Raw genomic sequence first — 22,833 nt, 5'->3', positions numbered from 1 at the left:
GACCTCTCTACTTGTCCGCCGTTGGGCAATCTCCTTAATAACAGGGACCACCCACCCCTTCTATGGTATCATTTTCTAGCAGTCCCTCCAGCAAGAGACAAGCACGGGGAATAGAATGTATTCAGCGCTAGAGGGATACAGCCATCCTAGGAAGGTGTGCATGTAATGGGCTATTGGATGATGGCAGCAGCTGCCGTCCAATCAGGTGATGCCTTCACTAAACATCTCCCAATTAAAGATGGACACTGGGCCTGATTCAGACAAGGAAGCAGTAACAGTTGCTATAGTTGTCTCTGCCGCTACAGCTAATTTATGCTAATGCCGCAGGTAACAGACCCCTCCTAACATCTGGTCACTTTTGCGTAAATCTAAGTAACCCTGTGTCACAAATTTGCATGGGAAGACGCAGATCCTGGCCTAGGCATGCCTACAAAATGGGGGCAAAGCGCCCTTCCGTCCACAATCCCTATCGCTGCCCCCCCCCACTCCGACCCCAAATAAAATGATTGGCATGCTGTAGATTTGGGGCACTGCGAGGGAAATTGCTGGCAGAGATTGGGACAAGCATGGGACGGATCCTAAGTCTGTGCCCATCGGTAAAGTTGTGCATAAACCATCATTATTATGTATAACTCCAAAATAGCCACTGATATGACAGGTCCAAGCCCCGCCTCCCTTCACCGACTGGCACATCACCTGCCATTCCCCACAGCAGTGTTGTCCTTTAATGCTTTTAAAGAAACCTTGTGACGAGTCCCTGTCCATGGTTTCATGCTATATAGATGTTAAGCACTTATGGTGCCGTCATCGAATAACCCACCGTTGGACGCCTCTACTCCCAGTTCTGTAGATTTGATCTGCTCGAACAGTGTGTGAACAATCCCTTTACTATTACAGATGGGGCTGGCGTCATCGTTAGAAACGCCAGCCCCGCCATAGCGCCAGCCCCGCCCCCCCCCCTGGACAATGGACCCTGTCTCCGGTCCCCGCCATCGCCGTCTCCCTGAAGCGGAGACGGGCAGGAACACGCAGCGTCCCCGCCGAGAGACTGGAACGTGCATTCGCGTGAGACGCACGCGCGTCCCAGTTCAGTGAAGCCCCTGCCGCCGGCGCTCGCCAGCGGGGAGGGTCTGGCGAGCCCCGGCCAAGGATGGCAGGGGCTCCATCTGTATGTACATCTAACCAACACAGCATTCACCCATCCCAGTGTGTCGCTTTGGCTGTCTGGAGCTTGGATTTGGGTGTTTGTGATAACTTAAAATGTCCCTTTTGTCCACCTGAAATTTTATCAATAAAAAATGTCAGTAAATGGTCAGTTATAAACATTGAAAAGTAACCACCACATAATTCCAATTATATTCATAAAAAAAAACAACCCATACCTGTCTTACGATCTTTGACGTGAGCCATGGTCTGCCGGGTATTGATACCTATATCTTGTATGTTACGTGCAAGGCGCCGGCCCCTCTCTGCGATGACGTGCCTGCCATCCCCAGCCGAGACAGTACCTAAGGACGGTGAGACGGGAAGGTAAGTGCTACTTATCTGTGGGATTCTTTGCCTAGCAGTCTCCTCTCCTTTGAGCTGTACAGTAATGTAAATATAGATACAATACAGGAGTAGATATAATAACCTGGCGCAATGCAAACATTGGCAACTTCCCGGCCCGTCTGCTGCATGCTTCAAAGGCAAAACCAGCCAATGAACCGTCAGACGGACACCCCGGGAACTTGCTGAATGACCTGATTGGTGCCTAGGAGCCTGTGAAGTTACATGTGTTTTATTTCATGTGTGTCTGCTAAACATTCCATTTGGAACTTTCCCAAACTAGTAGTATCAAGCTAAATGGGAATGGGAGCTGTCTATGGTAGCTTTTTCCAACTCTAGTTCTCAGGAAGCCCTAAAAGTGCATGTTTTACAGAGAATTACTGACACATTTTAAAAGATCCACAGGTTGAAGGTAATTATTTCATCTGTGATTCTGAGACCAGGAAAACATGCACTGTCAAGCCTCGTACATACGGGGGTGACAGAGCCTCCTTGCTGAGTGGGGTGCTTAAGCACAGATTGCTCAGCACACATCTAGTCAGATCGCATAGAATGTGATGTGAAAAGACCTCTAGAAACGCTAACAAAAGTCTTTACCGATAGCAGCTGCCTTCCCCTTACAACCGAACGCTCATACTGGCACTCAGATTATTATTATAATTATTACCAGTTTCTTATATAGCGCACACAGATTCCGCAGCGCTTTACAGAGAATATTTGAACAGTCACATCAGTCCCTGCCCCAGTGGAGCTCAGTATATTTTTGGAATGTGGGAGGAAACCGGAGTACCAGGAGGAAACCCACGCAAGTACGGGGAGAATATACAAACTCCACACAGTTAGAGCCATGGTGGGAATCGAACCCATGACCTCAGTGCTGTGAGGCGGTAATGCTAACCATTACACCATCCGTACTGCCCCAAAGAATACCGCCAGAACGTAAGCTGTACGTAGGATCTAATTCAGGCCTGCTTGCTAGGCTGCGTATGTTTGGAGCCCAGCGAACAGGCAAACACCGCCCGCTGAAAGCCCCCACCACCCTGAATCCCGCCGTTAGGATGTGTTCCCTAACACATCCCTTGGCATGAGGCCGAACGGGAGACAAATCATTCGAGGCTCGCACACAGAATGATTTCTCTCCCTATTGATAATAAATCAGTCTAAACTGACTTTTATTCTGACCGTGGATCATTGAAAAAGGGGGCGGGCACTGATGTCATGTGACGTCAGCCGCCCACCCCAAGCAGCCATCACCATGCCTGGGAGTGCAGGGGAATGCTCGGCGTTTTTATGGGGATGTTGGGTGTTCCCCTGCTACCACCCCCACTCCGCCCCTCATGCGCAAACCTCCTACCGTCAAACACGGGGCCGAATTTGGGCACGATTGAACGGGTCTGAATCAGCAATGTAGTGAGGCTTGTTACTAATAGGGTATTAGTGAGGTTACTATGTAGACAAGTATGGATAATCCCAGATGTATCGGTCCAATAACACAGGCCGATTTTTTGACCGAAGGGCCCTTCTGAACGATATTGGTCAAAAAATCGTTCTAGTGTGTATTGTTCTAGTCGTTCTTAAGCATAACTCCCTACATGACCCTCTCCAGGAGGGACGCAATGCTCTGGTTCTGGACTTCTCTCTTAGGGGGGGGTATTCAATCGCCGGCCAGCATCTCCCTTCGGGGAGATGCCCGCCGGGCCCTATTCAATGCTGTCTTCCCCGACAGCATTGAGCAGGGTATCTCGGCAGAACGAACCCGACATCACAAGCCGGCTGCAGCTCCCCTCTTCCTGGCCCGCAACTTGTGGCCACGCCCCCTTCTCCTCCCACTGTAGGAGGGACATTGAATCCCGCCTGCATGTTCTCGGTCGAGCTGACCGAGAACGAGACTGGGTCACGGTGGTCGAGCAAGCTCGACTGCCGTGACCCTCACATTGAATACCCCCCTTAATGTATGATTACCAGAACAGGCTATTGGCTCAGAAAGGTGCTTCAACGCAGGTGATGGCAATCACACATTAAGAATGAAGTGCCGGAACACAGCATTGTGTCCCTCCTGGAGAGGGTCATGATGGGAGACTTTCTAGTCTAGGAAACCCCCTCCCTTTCAGCACTTGAGGGGCATTACTTATTTGATTGAGTAGCTTTCAGTTTGTTCTCATCAGTTGAGGGCATGGAGAATACACACCATTTCCAATCACATCTTCTTCAACCATCATACTGCAGATGATAGCAATGGGTGGCTAGAGGGCCTTGTAGCCAGCGGGCTTGTGGTGGTGCTCTCGTGAATCACAAGCCAGTCGGAAAGCCACATAATACATTTGATTGCTGGAGGGATCCAGAATTATGATTGATTCCAGTGTGGCTTAGGTAATGGGATTACATCAATTTCTATTTAATGGGGAATGTGTTAAATGAGGGTTTCTTTACTTCGTGTGCTTATTGGTTTTGAACTTTCTTTGAGAACTTTGAAGTTTATTTTGAAAGCAGCAATCATCATGTAGCGGAATCATCCAGAGGATCATTTCCTCCAGACAAATATAACCTGGATCTTACAGATTGAACGGCAGAGGCCAGAAACGTTTCTTACTGACAAGGAATGATGCATCTCTCCCAGCAATACATTGCGTGATGATGATATTATCGCCATGGCGAGCCCCTAATACACTCCCTGACAGGACTTCATTTACGTCCTCTGGAATCTTCCTTCAAAGATTCGCTCTGGGTGCAACAAAAAAAAAACCCACACGACCCAGGGAGAAGGGGCTGTAAAAAGATGAATGGGCGCATTAAAGTGTAGACAAGCCGGTGAAAATAAATACAATAATGTGACAGCAGGAGCAGCGGTTCTCCCTTCCAGAGAGTTTGCTTTGCTGCTTAGGTGCCGAGAAATATACAGTAAGTCCCCAAGAGCGGTCTGCAAACTATTCTGGCATACTCATTCTACAGTACTGATTAACAGAACCTGTTAGACACATTTGCTGGAACATTTATTGATTTGCTTTTAGTTATGGAAGGCAAAAAAAAGAGATTAAGAAAGTAGCGCTAAACTGGTTTTGCAGTGTAAATGATTGCCGCTTTAAAAAAACCCTGGAGATTTCTTACCAAATCTCTCACTTTCTGAATCTCTCATCCTATTAAATTTCACCCCATATTTAATAATGAAAAACAGCAATAAGTGCACTAACAAAATACACAGTAATTAAAATATAATAAAAAAACACAAGGCACCTTTGGCACATTGCTGGTGCGGGTCTCCCAACCCCTCTCTCTCCTGTATTGTGTAGTTGTAAGGATCCGTTCCTAGTTATACCGCCAAGGAAAGTCCACATATAGGCCCTTATTCTGATCGGTGCGGCCGGATCGGAATATGCGGCCAGGACCGTGCGTGCGAAACCCCGCCTTCCATACGGATCGCCAACTCCGTCCGTACGCGGTAAGAAGCTGGCCGAACGGACCGCACGTGTATTTTTCACGGAATACGCCTCCTCCATCTCAGGGAACCTCCCCCATCATTCGATGGTCGCAGACCATCGAATGCAGGACCGAGTGGTCCACCAGCTCCCGCAACCTCAGACCACACGGACATTTTTCCGTGCAAAAGCAGGGATCTGGACGGGCCGATGTCATATGTCCGCCCCCTACACGTGCGTCACGGCCGCATTACCATATGTACGCCCAGCGTTTGCATGGGAACGCCCATGAGACATATGGTAATGAGCCCAAATAGCCCTTCACGCCCCTCTCCACCCCCTGTTCGGAGTGTTCACATATCATGCGGGATTTGGCCGTACGCCCCGCTCGCACATGCGCAGAGACGCCTCTGCACATGCGCAGACACAAAACATCGGCGGGCCGAACGCACGCGGATATAACCGCACCGACCAGAATAAGGCCCATAGAGTTATCCAGAGTAAAGGCCCTCCTATTTGACATGGTATATTTATATTTACCGCAGTTGGAGTCCGTTAAAGGAATCGGTACTTATGTATTTGCAGGGCGCCCACTAAGTTATTTGCTATTCTGCGTAGTGAAATCGCATCGCACATCGCATGTTTTTTTGTGCCGTGCGATGTGATCTCAGTAGTTAATATATTCACTGCACCCTGACTGAAATCGCATCGCATGGCCCTTTTTATCATTGCGTGCTATGCGATGCGATCTCAGCAGTTAATATGGTAAAACACACCTAAAACACCACAACTATCCACGTCACCCCGAAGCGCGGCGAGCATACGCGTTACGCGTCCTCCCGACCTTTTCATACCCCCACTATCCACGTCGGCATGGAGTTGACTCTATATAGTGTGGCGAGCGCAGCGAGCCCAAAGCGTGGCGAGCCCCGCGAGGGGACGCGGATTATTTTATATGTATTCCGCGTCCCTTCGGGCTCGGTGGCTCGCCACACTATATAAAATCAACTCCACGCCGATGTGGATAGTGGAGGTATGAAAAGGTCGGAAGGACGCGTTCCGCCGTCCCTTGCGGGGCTCGCCTCGCTGCGCTCGCCTCGGGGTGGCATGGATAGTGGGGGGGGGGGGGGTTTAGGTGTGTTTTACCATATTAACTACTGAGATCGCATCGCACCGCACAAAAAAGGGCCATGCGATGTGCGATGCGATTTCAGTCAGGGTGCAGTGAATATATTAACTACTGGGATCCCATCACATCGCACGGCACAAAAAAGCCATGTGCGATGCGATTTCACTACGCTACCGTACACATGCTAATTTGGTGCCCTGCTACTAAATAAGTATCAAGGAATCAATACAGGTCGGAATGCATAGCAGCAGTATCCTCCATAATGGAAAAGAGATGATTATCCTCCGTAAAATCTAGTTGTATGATGGTGCTGGCAAACTGCTATATACAACCAACAGGGGTGACTGCATGAGGATTCCTAGCCTGTTTACCCAGGTAGTCTCTAAGTGTAGGCTACATGCAGAAGCAGCCTGTATTTACCCTGCATTTCAGCATGGTTTGTGCAAGATACAAAGGGCCTAATTCATGTTTGTACTCAACGGGCGATTATCATGCAACAAAGCGAGTATCGGCAGACTGCGCACTTGCTGAGAATGTGCATGTGCTAAAGGGGCTGCTGCGATCCTGCTCGCAATTAGGATTTCCTTGAGAAGTGATTGTCAGGAAGAGAACGCTTGGGAAGCAGTTGGGAAAACGCAGTCATAAACATTTTCAACGCGTATATCTGCTGCAAGATTATGGGCCTTATTCTGGTTGGAGCGGCCAAACGTGCGTACGTTCACTATTAACGTACGCTAGCCGTACGCGGCCGTTGGAGTTAAGTCCACCCACAAATCAGCCGCTTACGTACGGGCAGAAACAACGTAGAAGGGGAGTGGCGTACAAATGAGCGTACGGCAACGTACGCGGACGGGCCAGCCCTTACACTCCGACAACTGGCGTACAACTGAGCGTACGTCGCCGTTTACGGACGTCTTTCGTCCGTCTTCCCAACGACTTCTTGCGGAGATCTGAGCGTACGCCAGCTTGCACGGACGGGTCCCTATTGTTTTCAATGGAAAACTCAGCTTATGTCACCGCTCGTGAGAGTGAGCGTACGTCCGTGTACGCTGGCATACCCTTCACATATATGGACCTGCAAATCTTGCCTTTCAACTACAATTCTGACAATTGATTAATTAATCTATTTGTTATTCAATTATTGTTTTCTATTAACTCAATTGTCTACCTTAATAAAGACCTAATAAAACAACATTTTAACCCTCATTACATTTGTTATGTTCTAATGTGGCATTTTAATCACTATCTATGTGTCCCCATATTGCTGTTACTTTTAAATCAAGTTATGTTGGTGTTTCTGTATATGTACTAAATTATGTCCATAATTAGTTTGTCCAAAATGTGTAACATGTATACCTACCCTGATGTTATGTGTGATGTTTTAATCTAACAACATTAAACATTCATGCATTTTCACTATGTGTTATTTTACTCAAAAACACACACATTCACACATCAATCATTACCCCTCACCTCAAATTACAAATATAACTTACATTACACATCTGTATGTACCTACCCTTACAAGCCCTCTAACATATTTATTATTAAAAACACAGGCAACTTCTATCTGAACTTAAACTTTTATTATGAACAAAAATAATAAGGGGGGGGGGGGGGGGGGATAAAAATAAATTAAATGCGGGCCTCCAGAAGGCCAAAAAGGATTTGTAAATACAGGAGGGTCAGGACGATCTCCCGCATGAGGGCTGCCACCTCCTCCTGCTGCTGTTCAGTGTCTGTAGTGAAGGGATAAAAAAAAAAATTAATATATAACATACACAAATGTTTGTTGTATTTGTACATAATAAAAAGTTCAGAGTTATGTGTGAAGGCCACATACATTTTTAAACTACATTGAAGATGGGTCTGCTGTAAACACAGTACTAAAAAATAATATGTTAACACACACATACTGTACATAGTAAATAACATTAATTAAATTACTCCTTCTTGGATGAATGTATGCTGTATCCCAATTGGTACTTTGGTTTTGGGGGACTGTCCTCTAACCTCACAATTAGGCTGTGCTATTTAAGGGTTATGACATTGTTGTGGCTTAAGCACTCCTTACTATTTTAAATTTAGGACATTGCTGTACAAATTATAGGCCTACAGCTATGTTTGTAAAGCATGCATCCGCATGGCCTCACACACTATTAACAAAACAATCTCTACATTTATGTTGCACATCATGCTGGGAACTGGAGTTACCCAACACCTGGAGCCACATAACTACCACACCACTAATGTCGGATAGGATGTACTGTTATGTCAATTATTCAAGGGGTGAGGCATGGCCACACTCAAAAAAACCACCAAGGGGACCCTTGTTCCTGGAGAAGGACAGGACACACCTCATGGTCGCCCTGCAGTGATATGTTGCAACTAATGTTGATGTTGGATACACATATGTGGTTGTTGTGATTGTTTATGTGTAGAAATGTGTAGGTAAACATTAGACACATTATTTACTTACGGCTACTTGAGCCATCCTGGTCGCCGCTGGTTGGCTGTGCGGTGGTTGGGGGGGTCAGGAGCAAGGGTGATGGGATGGGAATTTGGATAGAGGTAGTGGGTGTGAGTGGGGATTGGAGAGGTTTGGGGGTGGGTGGTGGAGAGGTGTAGGGGGGTTGGAAATGGGGTGGGGAGGGGGTGGGGGTAGGGGTGTGGGTGGTGGTGGGGGTGTGGGTGGGGGTAGGGGAGGGGGTTGGGGAGGGGGTGGGGGTTGGGGAGGGGGTGGGGGTTGGGGTGGGGGATGGGGAAATTGTGTGGGCCCCAGCTTGAGCCATTGTCTCGGCCTCCTCTTCCTCCTCCTCCTCTTCCTCCTCCTCTTCTTCCTCCTCCTCTTCTTCCTCCTCCTCCTCTTCCTCCTCCTCTTCCTCCTCCTCGTCTGGCTGCTCCAGGGCTGGCTGCTCCTGGGCTGCCTGGTCCCGGGCTGCCTGCTCCCGGGCTTCCATGCGTGCCCTTGCCCGTGCTGAAATGTTCATGTTGATGACATAGAAATCGAAGATTGGGTTGCATAAAAAAGGGGGAAAGAAAAATTCACATTAGTCATGCTCATAACCTTCCAAATTATCATTGCTGTTATATTTCAGACATTTATCATGCAAACTAATTGATATGCTACACCCAAAAACTGAGCAACTACTTAAACCCCCCCCTATACACCCCCTATACACCCCCTATACACCCATATACACCCCCTATACACCCATATACACCCCCTATACACCCATATACACCCCCTATACACCCCATATACACCCCATATACACCCACATACTCAGGAACATATTTATAAAAAGTACAGAAAACATTTGCAAAAAAACGCAGACATACTAGTAATAAAAACTTACATCGGGCAATATGGCGGCGAAGTGTGCAGAGCAAAACTGGCTGCCGCCGGCGCAGGTCAGACCAGCGCCGCTCCACTTGCCCCAGGCTTCTGCGGACGCCGGTCGTGGAGTAGATTAGGCGGCGGGCAGCAGTATACGCCCGCCGCTTGTCCATATTGCTTACATATGGGCCCCTGGGCCCCAGGTGACGGTCCATGACCTCAACCAAGGCCAACAACTCCTGGGTCGAAAACGGCCTAGCCCTGGTTGAAGTCATAGTGCCAATGGCGCAGTTAATAATTGCAGGTACATATATCACTTTTGGTGCTTGCTGATTGGTCTAAAAAACTGTTTGTTTGGTATTAACTTTATTAATCCTTCTTACATTAACAAACTGGATGCGAATAGAAACTTACGCGGACCGTTCCGATATACACAGACCAAAACCAACAGCATGCATTCAATGTATAGAGAGGAACTGTATATACAGTGTGCGAAAAAAAATAATACACGCAAGCGTCTACTTATAAATACGCTGCTTAAAGGGGGCACAATACACCGTTTTCCATGGAGAGACGTACTGTATATACAGTGTGCGAAAAATAATACACGCAAGCGTCTACTTATAAATACGCTGCTTAAAGGGGGCACAATACACCGTTTTCCATGGAGAGACGTACTGTATATACAGTGTGCGAAAAATAATACACGCAAGCGTCTACTTATAAATACGCTGCTTAAAGGGGCACAATGCAACATGTTGGTGTATGACAATTTCAGACTCATTACATATGTAAGGAAAGCATTATAACGTGATGTTTTGAAATGTGAGTCACAAAGCATACACGAACTCCAACAGATACCAGCTGACAACACTCATCATTGGAATGACAGGTGCACACATTTCACGATGCAGAACACAATGCTCCACAACCTGTGTATGTGCATATACAGGTGATTGATCAGGTGCGTGGAGACCTGCGTAATTTAAGCGGCAATTATCGGCGGGAAATATCGGCGTAAATTAGCAAGTACATTGCGGGAAAAAATATACGCCCCCTTGTTCTTGGCGGGAGATTAACATATAAATATTCAGTCAGATGCAGGCCAGAATTGCTGCAAACATGTCTAACTCAGACGATTCCGCAGCTGAGGACGCTCTGCAGAGAGCACAAGCAGAATCCCTGCTTGAAGCGTTACAGAAGAGGGAACAGGAGCGGAGAAGGAGGGCTCATGAGAGAGGTAGCCTGCCAGACCAAGCGGGCCCCTCACTAACAGGCCCTGTTCAACCTCCACCAGCTCCACAAGGGCCAAGCAACCAGCCAGAACAAGAGGTTGCATCTCTCCAAACAGGTGTGACCCAGCAGGTGCATGGTGAGAGAACTGTGGCCACCAGAAAACAGGCTGCAACATCGAGGGTGAGGACTGAGCAGGATGCCACCACCAGAAAGAGAAACCCTGCATTTGTAGAGGCAGAATTAAGAATCTTAGTGCCCAGGGCACGCGAATGGATAGAATTGGCAACCAGTAAGCCGGGTGCCAGTGCAAGGAGAAAGCTTTGGGACAAGATCACAGAGGAAGTGAACCAGGTGTCACCAGTGGTCAGAGATTGGCTAGCGGTGAAGAAAAGGTTAGTGTGTTTGTCAGGGCTATTTTTCAGCAGGCTCCAGCAGGAACTGAGGCCCTTATTCTAGTTCACTCAGACAAAATATTTCTTAGATGGACAAAACCATGTGCACTGCAGGTGAGGCAGGTGTTACTTGTGCAGAGATAATCAGATTTGGGTGGGGTTTTACACCTGCCTCACCTGCAGTGCACATGGTTTTGACCATCTAAGAAATATGTGGTCAGAAAGAGTGACCTAGAATAAGGGCCTCAGTTGCTGCTGGAGCCTGCTGAAAAATAGCCCTGGTGTTTGTCCCCCTGATAATGTCATATGTGTGTACATATGTTACATGTATGTTTTGAGAATAATAGAAAGGTGTGTTTGTAGATAGTGCTACACTTCAATGTCACATGTGAACACAACCATGTCTAATAACCCACATTGATATATGAAACATGCACCATTGGTGTGATGTGAGGTTATGGGCACAGTTCTGCTCATGTGAAGTATGTGATGGGACAAGAGAAAGTGTGTTTTTGAAAGAGTTGTTGTAACATGTTCCATATGATGCTACTGAAACAAGAATGAGCAAACTGTGCACATGTAGCTGGTGAGAAACTACACATCCCAGTATGCCATCCCATAGTTAAATTACTCCATAATAACCACATTGTCAAGCTATGGTGGAATGTGTAGTTTCACAACAGGTGGAGGTGCATAATTTGGCCATGGATGATGTCATTTCTGCATAGTGATGTATGTATGTGCATTTAGTGGCCTAATGAATGTGATGAGACACTGAAATGCCTCCTAATGGAGACATGAATGTGTGTGTGGGACACATATGGCTAAAAAACATAAGATCACCCACACTAGGAAATGTCACGTAGCTAGGGGTACCACCTAGTCCCTTTAATTCCGGACACATATTAATTACACAGGTTCTGTGGCTGGCTGACTTCAAGACTCCACTTCACCTAATTTTAAACTGCCACAGAACCTGTGTAAGTAACATGTGTCCGGAATTAAAGGGACTAGGTGGTAACCCTACACGTAGCACAGTGGTGCACATATCTCATGGTGATATTTGTATTTTTAAACTTGTAGGTGGACTGACTTCAAAACGGCAATGAAGAGGAAGATGACTGACCGGTACAACCACAGCATGTCCACCGGGAGAGGTCCTATGCCCGATCATTTGGAGTATACCCCCCTGGAGCAGGACGCCTTGGACGTCATTGATGTGGGCGAGGTCAGGGGGATCTCCAATATGGACAGTGAGCTCCCGGCGGAGGTCTTTGATGCTGCTTTTGATGGTAAGTCACAGTAATGCATTGTATTTTGAAAGAGATTTTCTAGTGCGTATGTGATGGTGACATTTTTTTCAATTATTATCCTAGCAGAAGCAGAAAGCCTGGATGTACCGGCAGCATCTTCCTCTGCAGAGCCACAGGTGGAGCGAGTGGTCCAGCCTCCACCAAGAAGACACCCCCAGTCCCAGCCCCAGGAGACATGGGAAGAGAGCATGATGGTGACGCTGGAGAGGATCGAGCAGCAAGGGGTGGATGCTGCGCTCCGTCAGCAGCAGATTGGGGAATTTTGGAGGATTGGAAGGCCACAAACAGGCAGCAGTGTGAGGCCTTCAACCGCATTAATGACACTCTGGCGGCTGGCATGCAAAACATTGGCCAACACCTCAGCCGTCTGAATGACATTCTTGCGGAGCTGCTGCCCACCGCCAGGTCCCTAAGGGACAATCCCCCATCTGCTGCCCCACCCCAAGCTGCTCCCCAACCTTCCACCTCTGCTGACCCTCCTGTGTCCACTAGGGGAAGACGCCGCAAGCCATCTGACCCAAAGGCCCCTGTCCCCAAGGCCCCATCTAAAAGGGGGAGAAAAGGGCCCAAATAATGAGACCTGGTTCACTTCCTCTGTGGTTGGACCCCAAATGTTTAAATTGCACTGGACATCCACTTCCTGAGTTGGCCATCTATCCATTTGCGTGCCATGGGCATTAAAGTTCTTATTTTGACCTCTACAAATGCAGGATACATTTTTGGTGGTGTGTATCTTGCTTAGTATTCACCCTGGTTGTTGCAGTATGTATTCTGGTGTCTCCATTTCTTTCACCATTGCATTTGCAGGGTAACACATGTTTGGAGATATGCAACCTCTTGTTCTGGCTGTTTTTTTATTTTTGTGTCTATTTTATTTGTTTATTTCATTTCTGACATTAAAGTGTCAAATAAGCTGTGATGCTGAACAGCAAATAAATTTCTTTTACCAATTCAATAAAAATTGTGGTATGTGTAATTTCTTGTGTGAAACAAATACTACATTTATGTGTACTTACTGACCAGGGTATTTTTGCAAATTTGTTGAAGTGTGGTAGAAGTTTCCCATGTGTAACCCTCTCCATGGCCATTGCCATGTTCCTATCCAACTTTTCCCAGCTAATTAGTTTGTGTCAGCACATGTGCAGAGCAACTTAATAGGTGAGAAAGCAGTTTGTGTGCAGGTGAGGTAGCTCCTACAGTAGTAGGTAAAAGCAGGTCCAGAACAATGCTTTCCTCATGGAGTGGGTGAGGCAGACAAACAAGGGTGAAAAGGTAAATTTGTGTAGGAATGCATATGTGTCCTCCCTAAAAAAAGATGTGTGAATGGGCCAAACATGATAAAATTGCTTGTGAACAAACATGTATAACTTTTTAAATATATATGATTTTACAGTGCCATAAGCAGATGTAGGAATCCTTTGTTAGAGAGATGTGAGTGCAATAATGTGATTGGTGGCATCTTACATCCAGAGTGTAGTAACATCCAATTCATAGCAGATGAGATAGTGGTAGAGTTCTGTATTTTGGGTACTATACAAAGATTGTGTGCAAAATAGTGGGCATGGGCTTAAAACATTGCTGAAACATCCTTTGTAGGTGTTAGATGTGGTTTATGTTATTGTATCCTAAATACAAAACCTATGTTTGTATTAGAGTGAACACGTTGACACATGTCGACTTGTGTAGATTGAGTGTGCTACTGTGTAAAGTCTATGAAAGCACGTAGTGAATGTGTCTAACTGTTGAGCAAATACCTACCTTAGCATATATAAGCAGGTGTTAAAAAGATTCTTACCTTAAATTAAACAAACGTTTAAATGTCGAGAAGTATAGAAAGATAAGCTTCCAATGTGTTTGCGTGCTGTGTGTGGCTTGCAGGTAGTGAAATCATGGTTTGGACTTAATAGACTGCAGCATTGCTTATTACATTCAGGTGTATGTGTTTGAGTAGTAATCAGCGTTAATTAGCTAACTCAGGCGCACGCTGGCATGCGGTATCTGTAGGGGTGGTCTGAGCTGGCGGTTGGCGGCCGCCTGTTTGGTGGCCGAAATGAACAGTGCTTTAGACGATCGTGCGGTAGTAGCACCGCTCATTTTTGGTGCACACCCCCGTGTACGCCCATATTTACGCCCATTTTCCCTCATTATTTCGGCCGCTCCCCTCAACACGCCCCTATGCCGCCCCATTACCCGTACACTCGCGTACAGGTTTTTTCGCACGTAGAGACCCGTCCGTAAGCGTTGTGGAGTGTTCGCGCCTGCGCATTAGCGAATTGGCGCATGCGCAGATTATGAAAAACACCGGGACGTACGCGTACGGCCCGGCCGCTCCAACCAGAATAAGGCCCTATATGTGCTAAAGCATGGCTCCTGCATTGCTATGTCCAGTCTGTGTCGCCATAGGTCTTCCCTCAGTATCTATGCTCCTCATTTCTGGTTATAGGCTGGGAATGTGTACGCAATAGTGAATTGGCCGGTATGGCGCGGCATGCTACAGCCGTACACGAGAGGCCATGGACAGAGAACCTGCATCTGCCCTAGGGATGGAGCAAGTTCCAATGAAGCACCTAAGTACGCACCTGATGGCTTAGCGTTGCACCCAGTATCAAGACCATTAACATCAAGAAGCAGCTGCGGCAAAAGACGCAGCCAGAGCGGGTTCCCCGTCCGACTCACAATTACCACCAATACGCTTTACGCTTTAGTACACACAATTGTTAGGTTGTACTTACATTAGGTATTAGTTGAGCCCATACAAGATGTAAGCACGTGCACCCTCTCACTTTTGAAAAGCGACTTACCGCCACTTTTTTATTCAGGGGAGAGCTGGCGGCGGTTGGAGAAAGGGAGTGTCGCAAATACAGAGATTGAATACTAAAAGACTATTCGTTACTGGCGCTGTCTTCATTTAGTGTAATATATTATATATATATATCTTAGCAAATAAAATACTAACACTGCACCTCAACTTTATGGGGGTGGGTTCAAGTGTTTTGACTGCCAGTAGCCACTATATGGGTTCTGATGGGGCAAATTCCAATTGAAGTGTTGATCTGTTTGGTCGTGCACAGCCACCGCCGCTGATAATACTAAAGTGTAGCTTGCGGTTTAAACAATGGTGAAAGTAATACTGGCAATGCAGAACAATGCCACTCTGCAGATATTTGATTCCCGTTCCAATCCTTGATGTACTCGGATCCTGTGTTACTCTGAAGGCAAAATCAATTTCTTTTTCAAACATTCTTCAAGACAATAAACCTCATCTATATTTATGTGGCACTTTCCGTGTAGTGAGACACCGCGATGAAGGAGTTATAGTTCCTGTTTTATTGTATATTCTTCCGCAGAAGATGGTTTAGCATTTTCATCCCCACGAGCCGTAATTCTTAGGGTATTCTCAGAAGTGGGAAGTGACACAGGGGAGGCAGGAAAATGCCCGGAAGAGCCTGATGTATTGAAGAGCGCCAGTCACCAACCCCTGGCACTTATATTTACAGGAAAGCAGAAGAATACGAATATAACACACAGAAACATTCCCTTTGTGGAGCTTAAAGTCTAATACAGGAAAAACTAGTAGTCACACTCTGCAGTTACACAAAGGGAATTCTTTATGCCGCTTTAAAAGTTTTAGGGGGAGATGTATCAAAACTTGGAGAGATGAAGTGGACACAAGTAACTGAAACTGTGCAGGGGTACCGTCACAGCTCAGCTTCATACTTACCGCACTGCTTCTTCTTCTGCAGGGGATCCTTGGGGTCTGCTGCCCACTGCTCCAGCACTGATGACCGCTGCTTCCTGGTGCCGCGCACTATCTTGATGTCTTCCTCCATGCAGCTCAGGTTGGCTCTGATTCCTGGGTGCCACATCTTTAATTGCATCACCTGACCTCTGCACCACCAATGGCCAGCTATATCCAGAACAGGAGATTCAGGCAACCCGTAGCCCTTATAACAATGCTTCCTGGATGGCTAGTCGGTTGGCAGTGCAATGTAAGCAGCTACTTCTGGCTCAGCAGCATGATTCACCGTGTTCTACCACTGTCTCTACGTCACCGGCCCCAATGTGGTCTGCAGTGTAACCGGCCGCAATGTGGTATCCAGTGTCACCGGGCCAATGTGGTCTCCAGTGTTACCGGCCCCAATGTGGTCTCCAGTGTCACCGGCCCCAATGTGGTCTCCAGTGTCACCGGCCCCAATGTGGTCTCCAGTGTCACCGGCCCCAATGTGGTCTCCAGTGTCACCAGGACCGATGTGGTCTCCAATGTTACCGGCCCCAATGTGGTCTCCACTGTCACCGGCCCCAATGTGGCCCCCAGTGTCACCAGCACCAATGTGGTCTCCAGTGTCATCGGCCCCAATGTGGTCTCCAGTGTCACTGGCCCCAATGTGGCCTCCAGTGTTACCGGACACAATGTGGTCTCCAGTGTCACCGGCCCCAATGTGGTCTCCAGTGTCATAGGCCTCAATGTGGTCTCCAGTGTCACCGGCCCCAATGTGGTCTCCAGTGTCACCGGCACCAATGTGGTCTCCAGTGTCATGGGCCTCAATGTGGTCTCCAGTGTCACTGGCCCCAATGTGGTCTTCAGTGTCACCGGCCCCAATGTGGTCTCCAATGTCATGGGCCTCAATGTGGTCTCCAGAGTCACCGGCCCCAATGTGGTCTCCAGTGTCATCGACCCCAATGTGGCCTCCAGTGTCATGGGCCCCAATGTGGCCTCCAGTGTCACCGGCCCCAATGTGGTATCGGCCCAATGTGGTCACCAGCCAAATGTGGTCTCCAGTGGCACCGGCACCAATGTGGTCTCTAGTGTCATTGGCCCCAATGTGGACTCCAGTGTCATTGGCCCCAATGTGGACTCCAGTGTCACCGGCACCAATGTGGTCTCCAGTGTCATCGGCCCCAATGTGAACTCCAGTGTCACCGGCCCCAATGTGGTCTCCAGTGTCACCGGCCCCAATGTGGTCTCCAGTGTCACCGGCCACAATGTGGCCTCCAGTGTCACTGGCCCCAATGTGGCCTCCAGTGTCACTGGCCCCAATGTGGCCTCCAGTGTCACCGGCCCCCATGTGGCCTCCAGTGTCACCGGCCCCAATGTGGCCTCCAGTGTCACCGGCCCCAATGTGGTCTCCAGTGTCACTGGCCCCAATGTGGCCTCCAGTGTTACCGGCCACAATGTGTTCTCCAGTGTCACCGGCCCCAATGTGGTCTCCAGCGTCACAGGCCTCAATGTGGTCTACAGTGTCACCGGCCCCAATGTGGTCTCCAGTGTCATCGGCCCCAATGTGGTCTCCAGTGTCACCGGCACCAATGTGGTCTCCAGTGTCACCGGCACCAATGTGGTCTCCAATGTCATGGGCCTCAATGTGGTTTCCAGTGTCATCGGCCCCAATGTGGCCTCCAGTGTCATGGGCCCCAATGTGGCCTCCAGTGTCACCGGCCCCAATGTGGTCTCCAGTGTCACAGGCCCCAATGTGGTCTCCAGTGTCACCGGCCCCAATGTGGTATTGGCCCAATGTGGTCACCAGTGTCACCAGCCCCAATGTGGTCTCCAGTGTCACCGGCACCAATGTGGTCTCCAGTGTCATTGGCCCCAATGTGGACTCCAGTGTCATTGGCCCCAATGTGGACTCCAGTGTCACCGGCACCAATGTGGTCTCCAGTATCATCGGCCCCAATGTGGTCACCAGTGTCACGGCCCCAATGTGGTCTCCAGTGTCACCGGCCCCAATGTGGTCTCCAGTGTCACCGGCCCCAATGTGGTCTCCAGTGTCACCGGCCCCAATGTGGTCTCCAGTGTCACCGGACCCAATCAGTTCTCTAGGGTAAATTTACTAAGATGGGAATTCTATTGCGGATGGAATGTTGCCCATAGCAACCAAACAGATATATATTATCTTCTAAAAGGTGCTAAATAAATACATAGAATCTGTTTTGTTGCTATGGGCAACATCCCACCTTCAATAGAACTCCCATCTTAGTAAATCTACCCCTCTGAGTGTACACAATATGCTACAGTGTAGCAGCTTTATCTTTATATCATTATGAGTTTGGTTCTGCTTCGTACACAGACAATGGCCCTTATTCTGGTTCACTCGCAAAGGCAAATTTCTTCTCAAATGGACAAAACCATGTGCACTGCAGGTGGGGCAGATGTAACATGTGATTTAGATTTGGGTGAGGTTTATCTTCAAAGTGAGATCTATATAGAAGTGTAAAAATAAAGCAGCCAGTATTTACCCTGCACAGAAACAAAATAACTCACCCAAATGTAACTCTCTCTGCACATGTTACATCTGTCCCACCTGAAGCGCACATGGTTTTTGTCCATTTGAGAAGGAATTTGCCTTTGCGAGTGAACCAGAATAAGTCACAGACAATGGTCCTTATTATGGCTGCAGGCAACAAGCACATGCATATGCGAAGAAATGTGCAATCAAAAAACATTGGTCCTCCTGCGATGGAACGGCGATTGTGAATGGATTGTGTGGCTCACTGCGCTCAACATGCACTGAGCAAGGTGACCACTGCGCTAGTCACAGGCCACTGTCCTCAGCTCAGCTGAAAAAGTTGACAAAACAAACTTTCCCGACCATTTGAAACTGACGACCGTGAGCAGTCGACCTATTGACCCTGTCGTCCATATGTGGCGGACTTAATTAGGGTCAAGCGATCTTCTGTATACCATTTCAGCTGGAAATTTAAGGCAGCGCCAACATTCAATGTAATGCCCGATGTGCTTAAAGCCCCGTATACCCTAGAACAGGGGATCTCAAACTCGGTCCTCAGGACCCCACACAGTTCACGTTTTCCAAGTCCTCCACCTGGAGCACCGGTGAAGTCATTACTCAATGATGCATTCTAAAAGATCCACAGGTGGAGCTAATTATTTCACTTGTGATTCTGTAGGGAGACCCAGAAAACATGCGCCTTGTGGGGTCCCGAGGGCCGACTTTGAGAACCTGTGCCCTAAAACACCAGCGACACCACAGATATTATTAATGACATTGGTGGTGGCAGTGGGTGAACAATATACTGCGTACACACTGATCGATAACAGTTACTGATTTCATTCAGTGACTTAATGGGATGCGGTCATTTGGTCGAATGCATTATGGTCGAATGTCATTACATCGAATCCATTAGGTCGAATTGCTAAAAGGTCGACATGATTCTAGGTCGACATGGGAAAAGGTCGAAATGATTCTAGGTCGAAAGGTCATTAGTTCGACAGGTCATTAGGTCGACAAGGTCATTAGTTCGACATTGTCTAGGTTGACATTCACAAAGTCGACATGGGGTTTTTCACTGTTTTTTGAGCCGACATGTGCTGACAGGCGGTATTTCATGCCCTACCATCCACTAGGGCGTGGTGGGAGAATAAAATAGTGTGCCGAGCGTAGCGAGGCACCGTGCCCGACGCATAGCGAGCGCAGCGAGCGATGCGAGGGGATGCAGTGCACTTTAAACTGTGTCCATGTCGACTGTGTTGACATTCAGGTAAAAAAACAGTGAAAAACCCCATGTCGACTTTGTGAATGTCGACCTAGACAATGTCGAACTAATGACCTTGTCGACCTAATGACCTGTCGAACTAATGACCTTTCGACCTAGAATCATTTCGACCTTTTCCCATGTCGACCTAGAATCATGTCGACCTTTTAGCAATTCGACCTAATGGATTCGATGTAATGACATTCGACCATAATGCATTCGACCAAACGATCCCAACCCGACTTAATGTTATTGCTGGCCCTTTGTTACTATAGCCATACTTATGCTGCACTGCCCAGGGGTGCCAATGCAAACACTTTCTTTTACATGCAGGGTTCACACCGCACGCCCTTGTGTGTCGCAGACATATGGGCCACACTGCGTTCTAGGCTGTGCACCCCCCATAACAACAGTAGACGGATTTGCCCTTCACTCTACAGTAAACCTGTTCAGAGCACATGTGCCTCTCACAGGACATCCGGCAGCTCTGCCATGAGAGCGTGCTGAAGCGCCCGTCTCTGCGTGATCCGCTCACTCTTCATCCATAGTAACAGATCAGCGACACGTAGACAATGAACCGGAGGATTCTTAAATCCCAGATCCATCTGCAGTTCTTTGTTCTCTTCCCCGTGCATAGCGTGCTTTGTGTCCTGCGCTTCAAGCTACTTTTAATAACACAACGTCTTATCCTTTACATCTGCATACAAGATGAGGCGCTCAACCACATTTTAGTAGGGTGCAGACCAAGGAGTATTTTATGTGTTTTCAAAAGATGTTTCCTCTTAACGTTGAGTTTCAAATGACGCGAGAACATCACCCAGTGATCATCTATCTAGGAGTGAAGCTCTTGACAGCTCCAATATATAACTGCTATCAGAAAACTCCAAACTGATTACATCTAAAATGGAAGTCTGCCGGCTCTGTTCCCCTGTTAAATCATTATTCTGACACGGAGTATAAATAAAACACAAGACACCACATTAGTAACTGAGACTATAATATATACACAAGAGGAGCGAGGGATGCTCGGAAGGGTCATGTGACACAGAAGTTATGTCTGTACTCAGGCGCCCGAGTCACAAAGCTTTATTCTGCTTTCGTATCTGATAATGAACACGGTACAAAATCTTCTCTTAAAGGGTCTGTAAAAATACAAACGGCTCCTCCATACCGTAGAAAGGGCTTTTAGTGACTTTCACAAATATACAGTATAGGGGTCACTTTTCCTGCACCTGAAATACTTAACTAGTATGATAGAACAGGCTTTATCTGCCACAGTCGCCAAGCTGCCACATCGCTGCTTCCGCTTAAAAAATATTATGTTTTACATATTTTTTGCGGGAGGTTTCCTCTGGCTCCTGGGGCCCCTCGGAAATTTATGTAGAGGTCTGTGATTGCAGACTACACTGTCGGAATTGCGCCCCAGAATCTCATGTGAACGGCATTCTGGAGCTCATAAATCTAGGACAAACGTTCAAGGAGAAGAACTTAGTCCCCTCCCCGTGAGCACAATTTGGCAAGGAGGACTGCCAACTGCAGCAGAGGGGGCTGATCAACCGTTCTCCTTGATGCATGCTCCGTAATATGGGAATTTCAGGTTTCCTCATGTGATAAACAAATTATGCAAATTATTGTGGTTTAATTTAACTCTTTACAACATATTATTAAAGGATTGGGTAGAGGATCCCAATATGATGCCGACGGACAATACACCGACAGCAGCATCACTACGGTCATAAACCCGACGCATTTTGGTAAGTACTGTAACCCTAACCCTTCCATCACACAACCCAGCCTAACCGTAACCTCTGCCTCCCGTACCCTAATCCAGCTCACCTGCAATCTAACCCTCCAAGCCTATCCCTAGTACTTAGCAGCGAATTGTTATGGAATTTGGGATTTTGACAGTCAGAATGCTGCTGTCTGTGTTTTGACCATTGGTACCCTGTCTATATACCTATTTAAACTGCTTCTCCCCCACCCCCAGTGTAATACATTTTTTTGTCCCCCTTCTACGCTCCCTTGTCACGGGTATAACTATTTTAGTGCACACCCCACCACACACTCACTACCACCATGTAGTCTCAGAACCAGATTACTTTAATGAAACATTTACCCTCCATCCCTATGGTGTATTACCCCTCTCCCCATGCGCCAAATCACTTGCATATCAGAACTACTGTAATACCTCTATCACTGTTAACAACACCGTCATCTCCCCCGTTCCCCAACTCCGCTGCCTGGGTGTCACTCTTGACTCCTCCCTCTCTTTTGCACCCCACAACCAAGCTCCGGCCCATTCTTGTCGGTTCCAGTTACATAACATTGCTCGCATCAGGCCTTTTCTCTCACAGAGTGCAACTTAGCTTATCATCCACTCACTGGTCATCTCACGGCTTGACTACTGCAATGCTCTCCTCACCAGCCTCGCTCGCTCCCAACTGGCTCCTCTCCAATCTGTCCTCAACTCCGCAGCCAGGCTTATCTTCCTCTCCCGCCGCTCTAACTCTGCTACTCCCCTTCAACAAAATCTGCACTGGCTCCCATTCCCCAACAGAATCCTCTTCAAACACCTCACACTCACATACAGGGCAATTTCTAATTCCATTGCTCCATATATCTCTAACCTCATCTCCATTCATACACCCTCCCGCCCTCTACGGTCTGCTGACGACTGTCGTCTCTACTCCACCCTGATTAGGACTTTGCCCGTGCTGCACTCCTTCAGTGGAATGCACTCCCTCGCTCCATTACACTCCATTACACTCTCCCCGACCTTGCAAAGCTTCAAACGCTATTAATCAAAGCGTATCCTTCCGCTGCATAAACTAGTCCTGAGGCTGGTCCTCCAACCCCTGCCTCATGCCTTGACCATCTCTGCCTACTAACATCCTGCTATCAAGCCACCTCCCACTTGTTTGCACCTCATGTCATCTGTCTGTCTCCCCTTCCTACTAGATTGTAAGCTCCT

At 47.7% G+C, this 22,833-nt stretch overlaps 1 protein-coding gene across 1 annotated transcript in view; it reads right to left on the bottom strand.

The window, feature by feature from the left end:
• The window catches only part of PIWIL4 (piwi like RNA-mediated gene silencing 4), a 148,083-nt gene that overhangs the window by 97,145 nt on the left and 28,105 nt on the right, over positions 1-22,833 (bottom strand). The window contains exon 4 of the mRNA XM_083170099.1: positions 1,383-1,508. Coding sequence (XP_083026225.1) covers positions 1,383-1,508 — 126 coding nt within the window. The remainder of the gene's footprint in view (positions 1-1,382; positions 1,509-22,833) is intronic.

This window comes from Crinia signifera, chromosome 2 (assembly GCF_055691185.1).
Source record: "Crinia signifera chromosome 2, ASM5569118v1, whole genome shotgun sequence".
NCBI classification, from domain to species: Eukaryota; Metazoa; Chordata; class Amphibia; order Anura; family Myobatrachidae; genus Crinia; species Crinia signifera.
The sequence above is the reverse complement of the archived record's forward strand: the minus strand, read 5'-3'. Positions and strand labels throughout refer to the sequence as shown.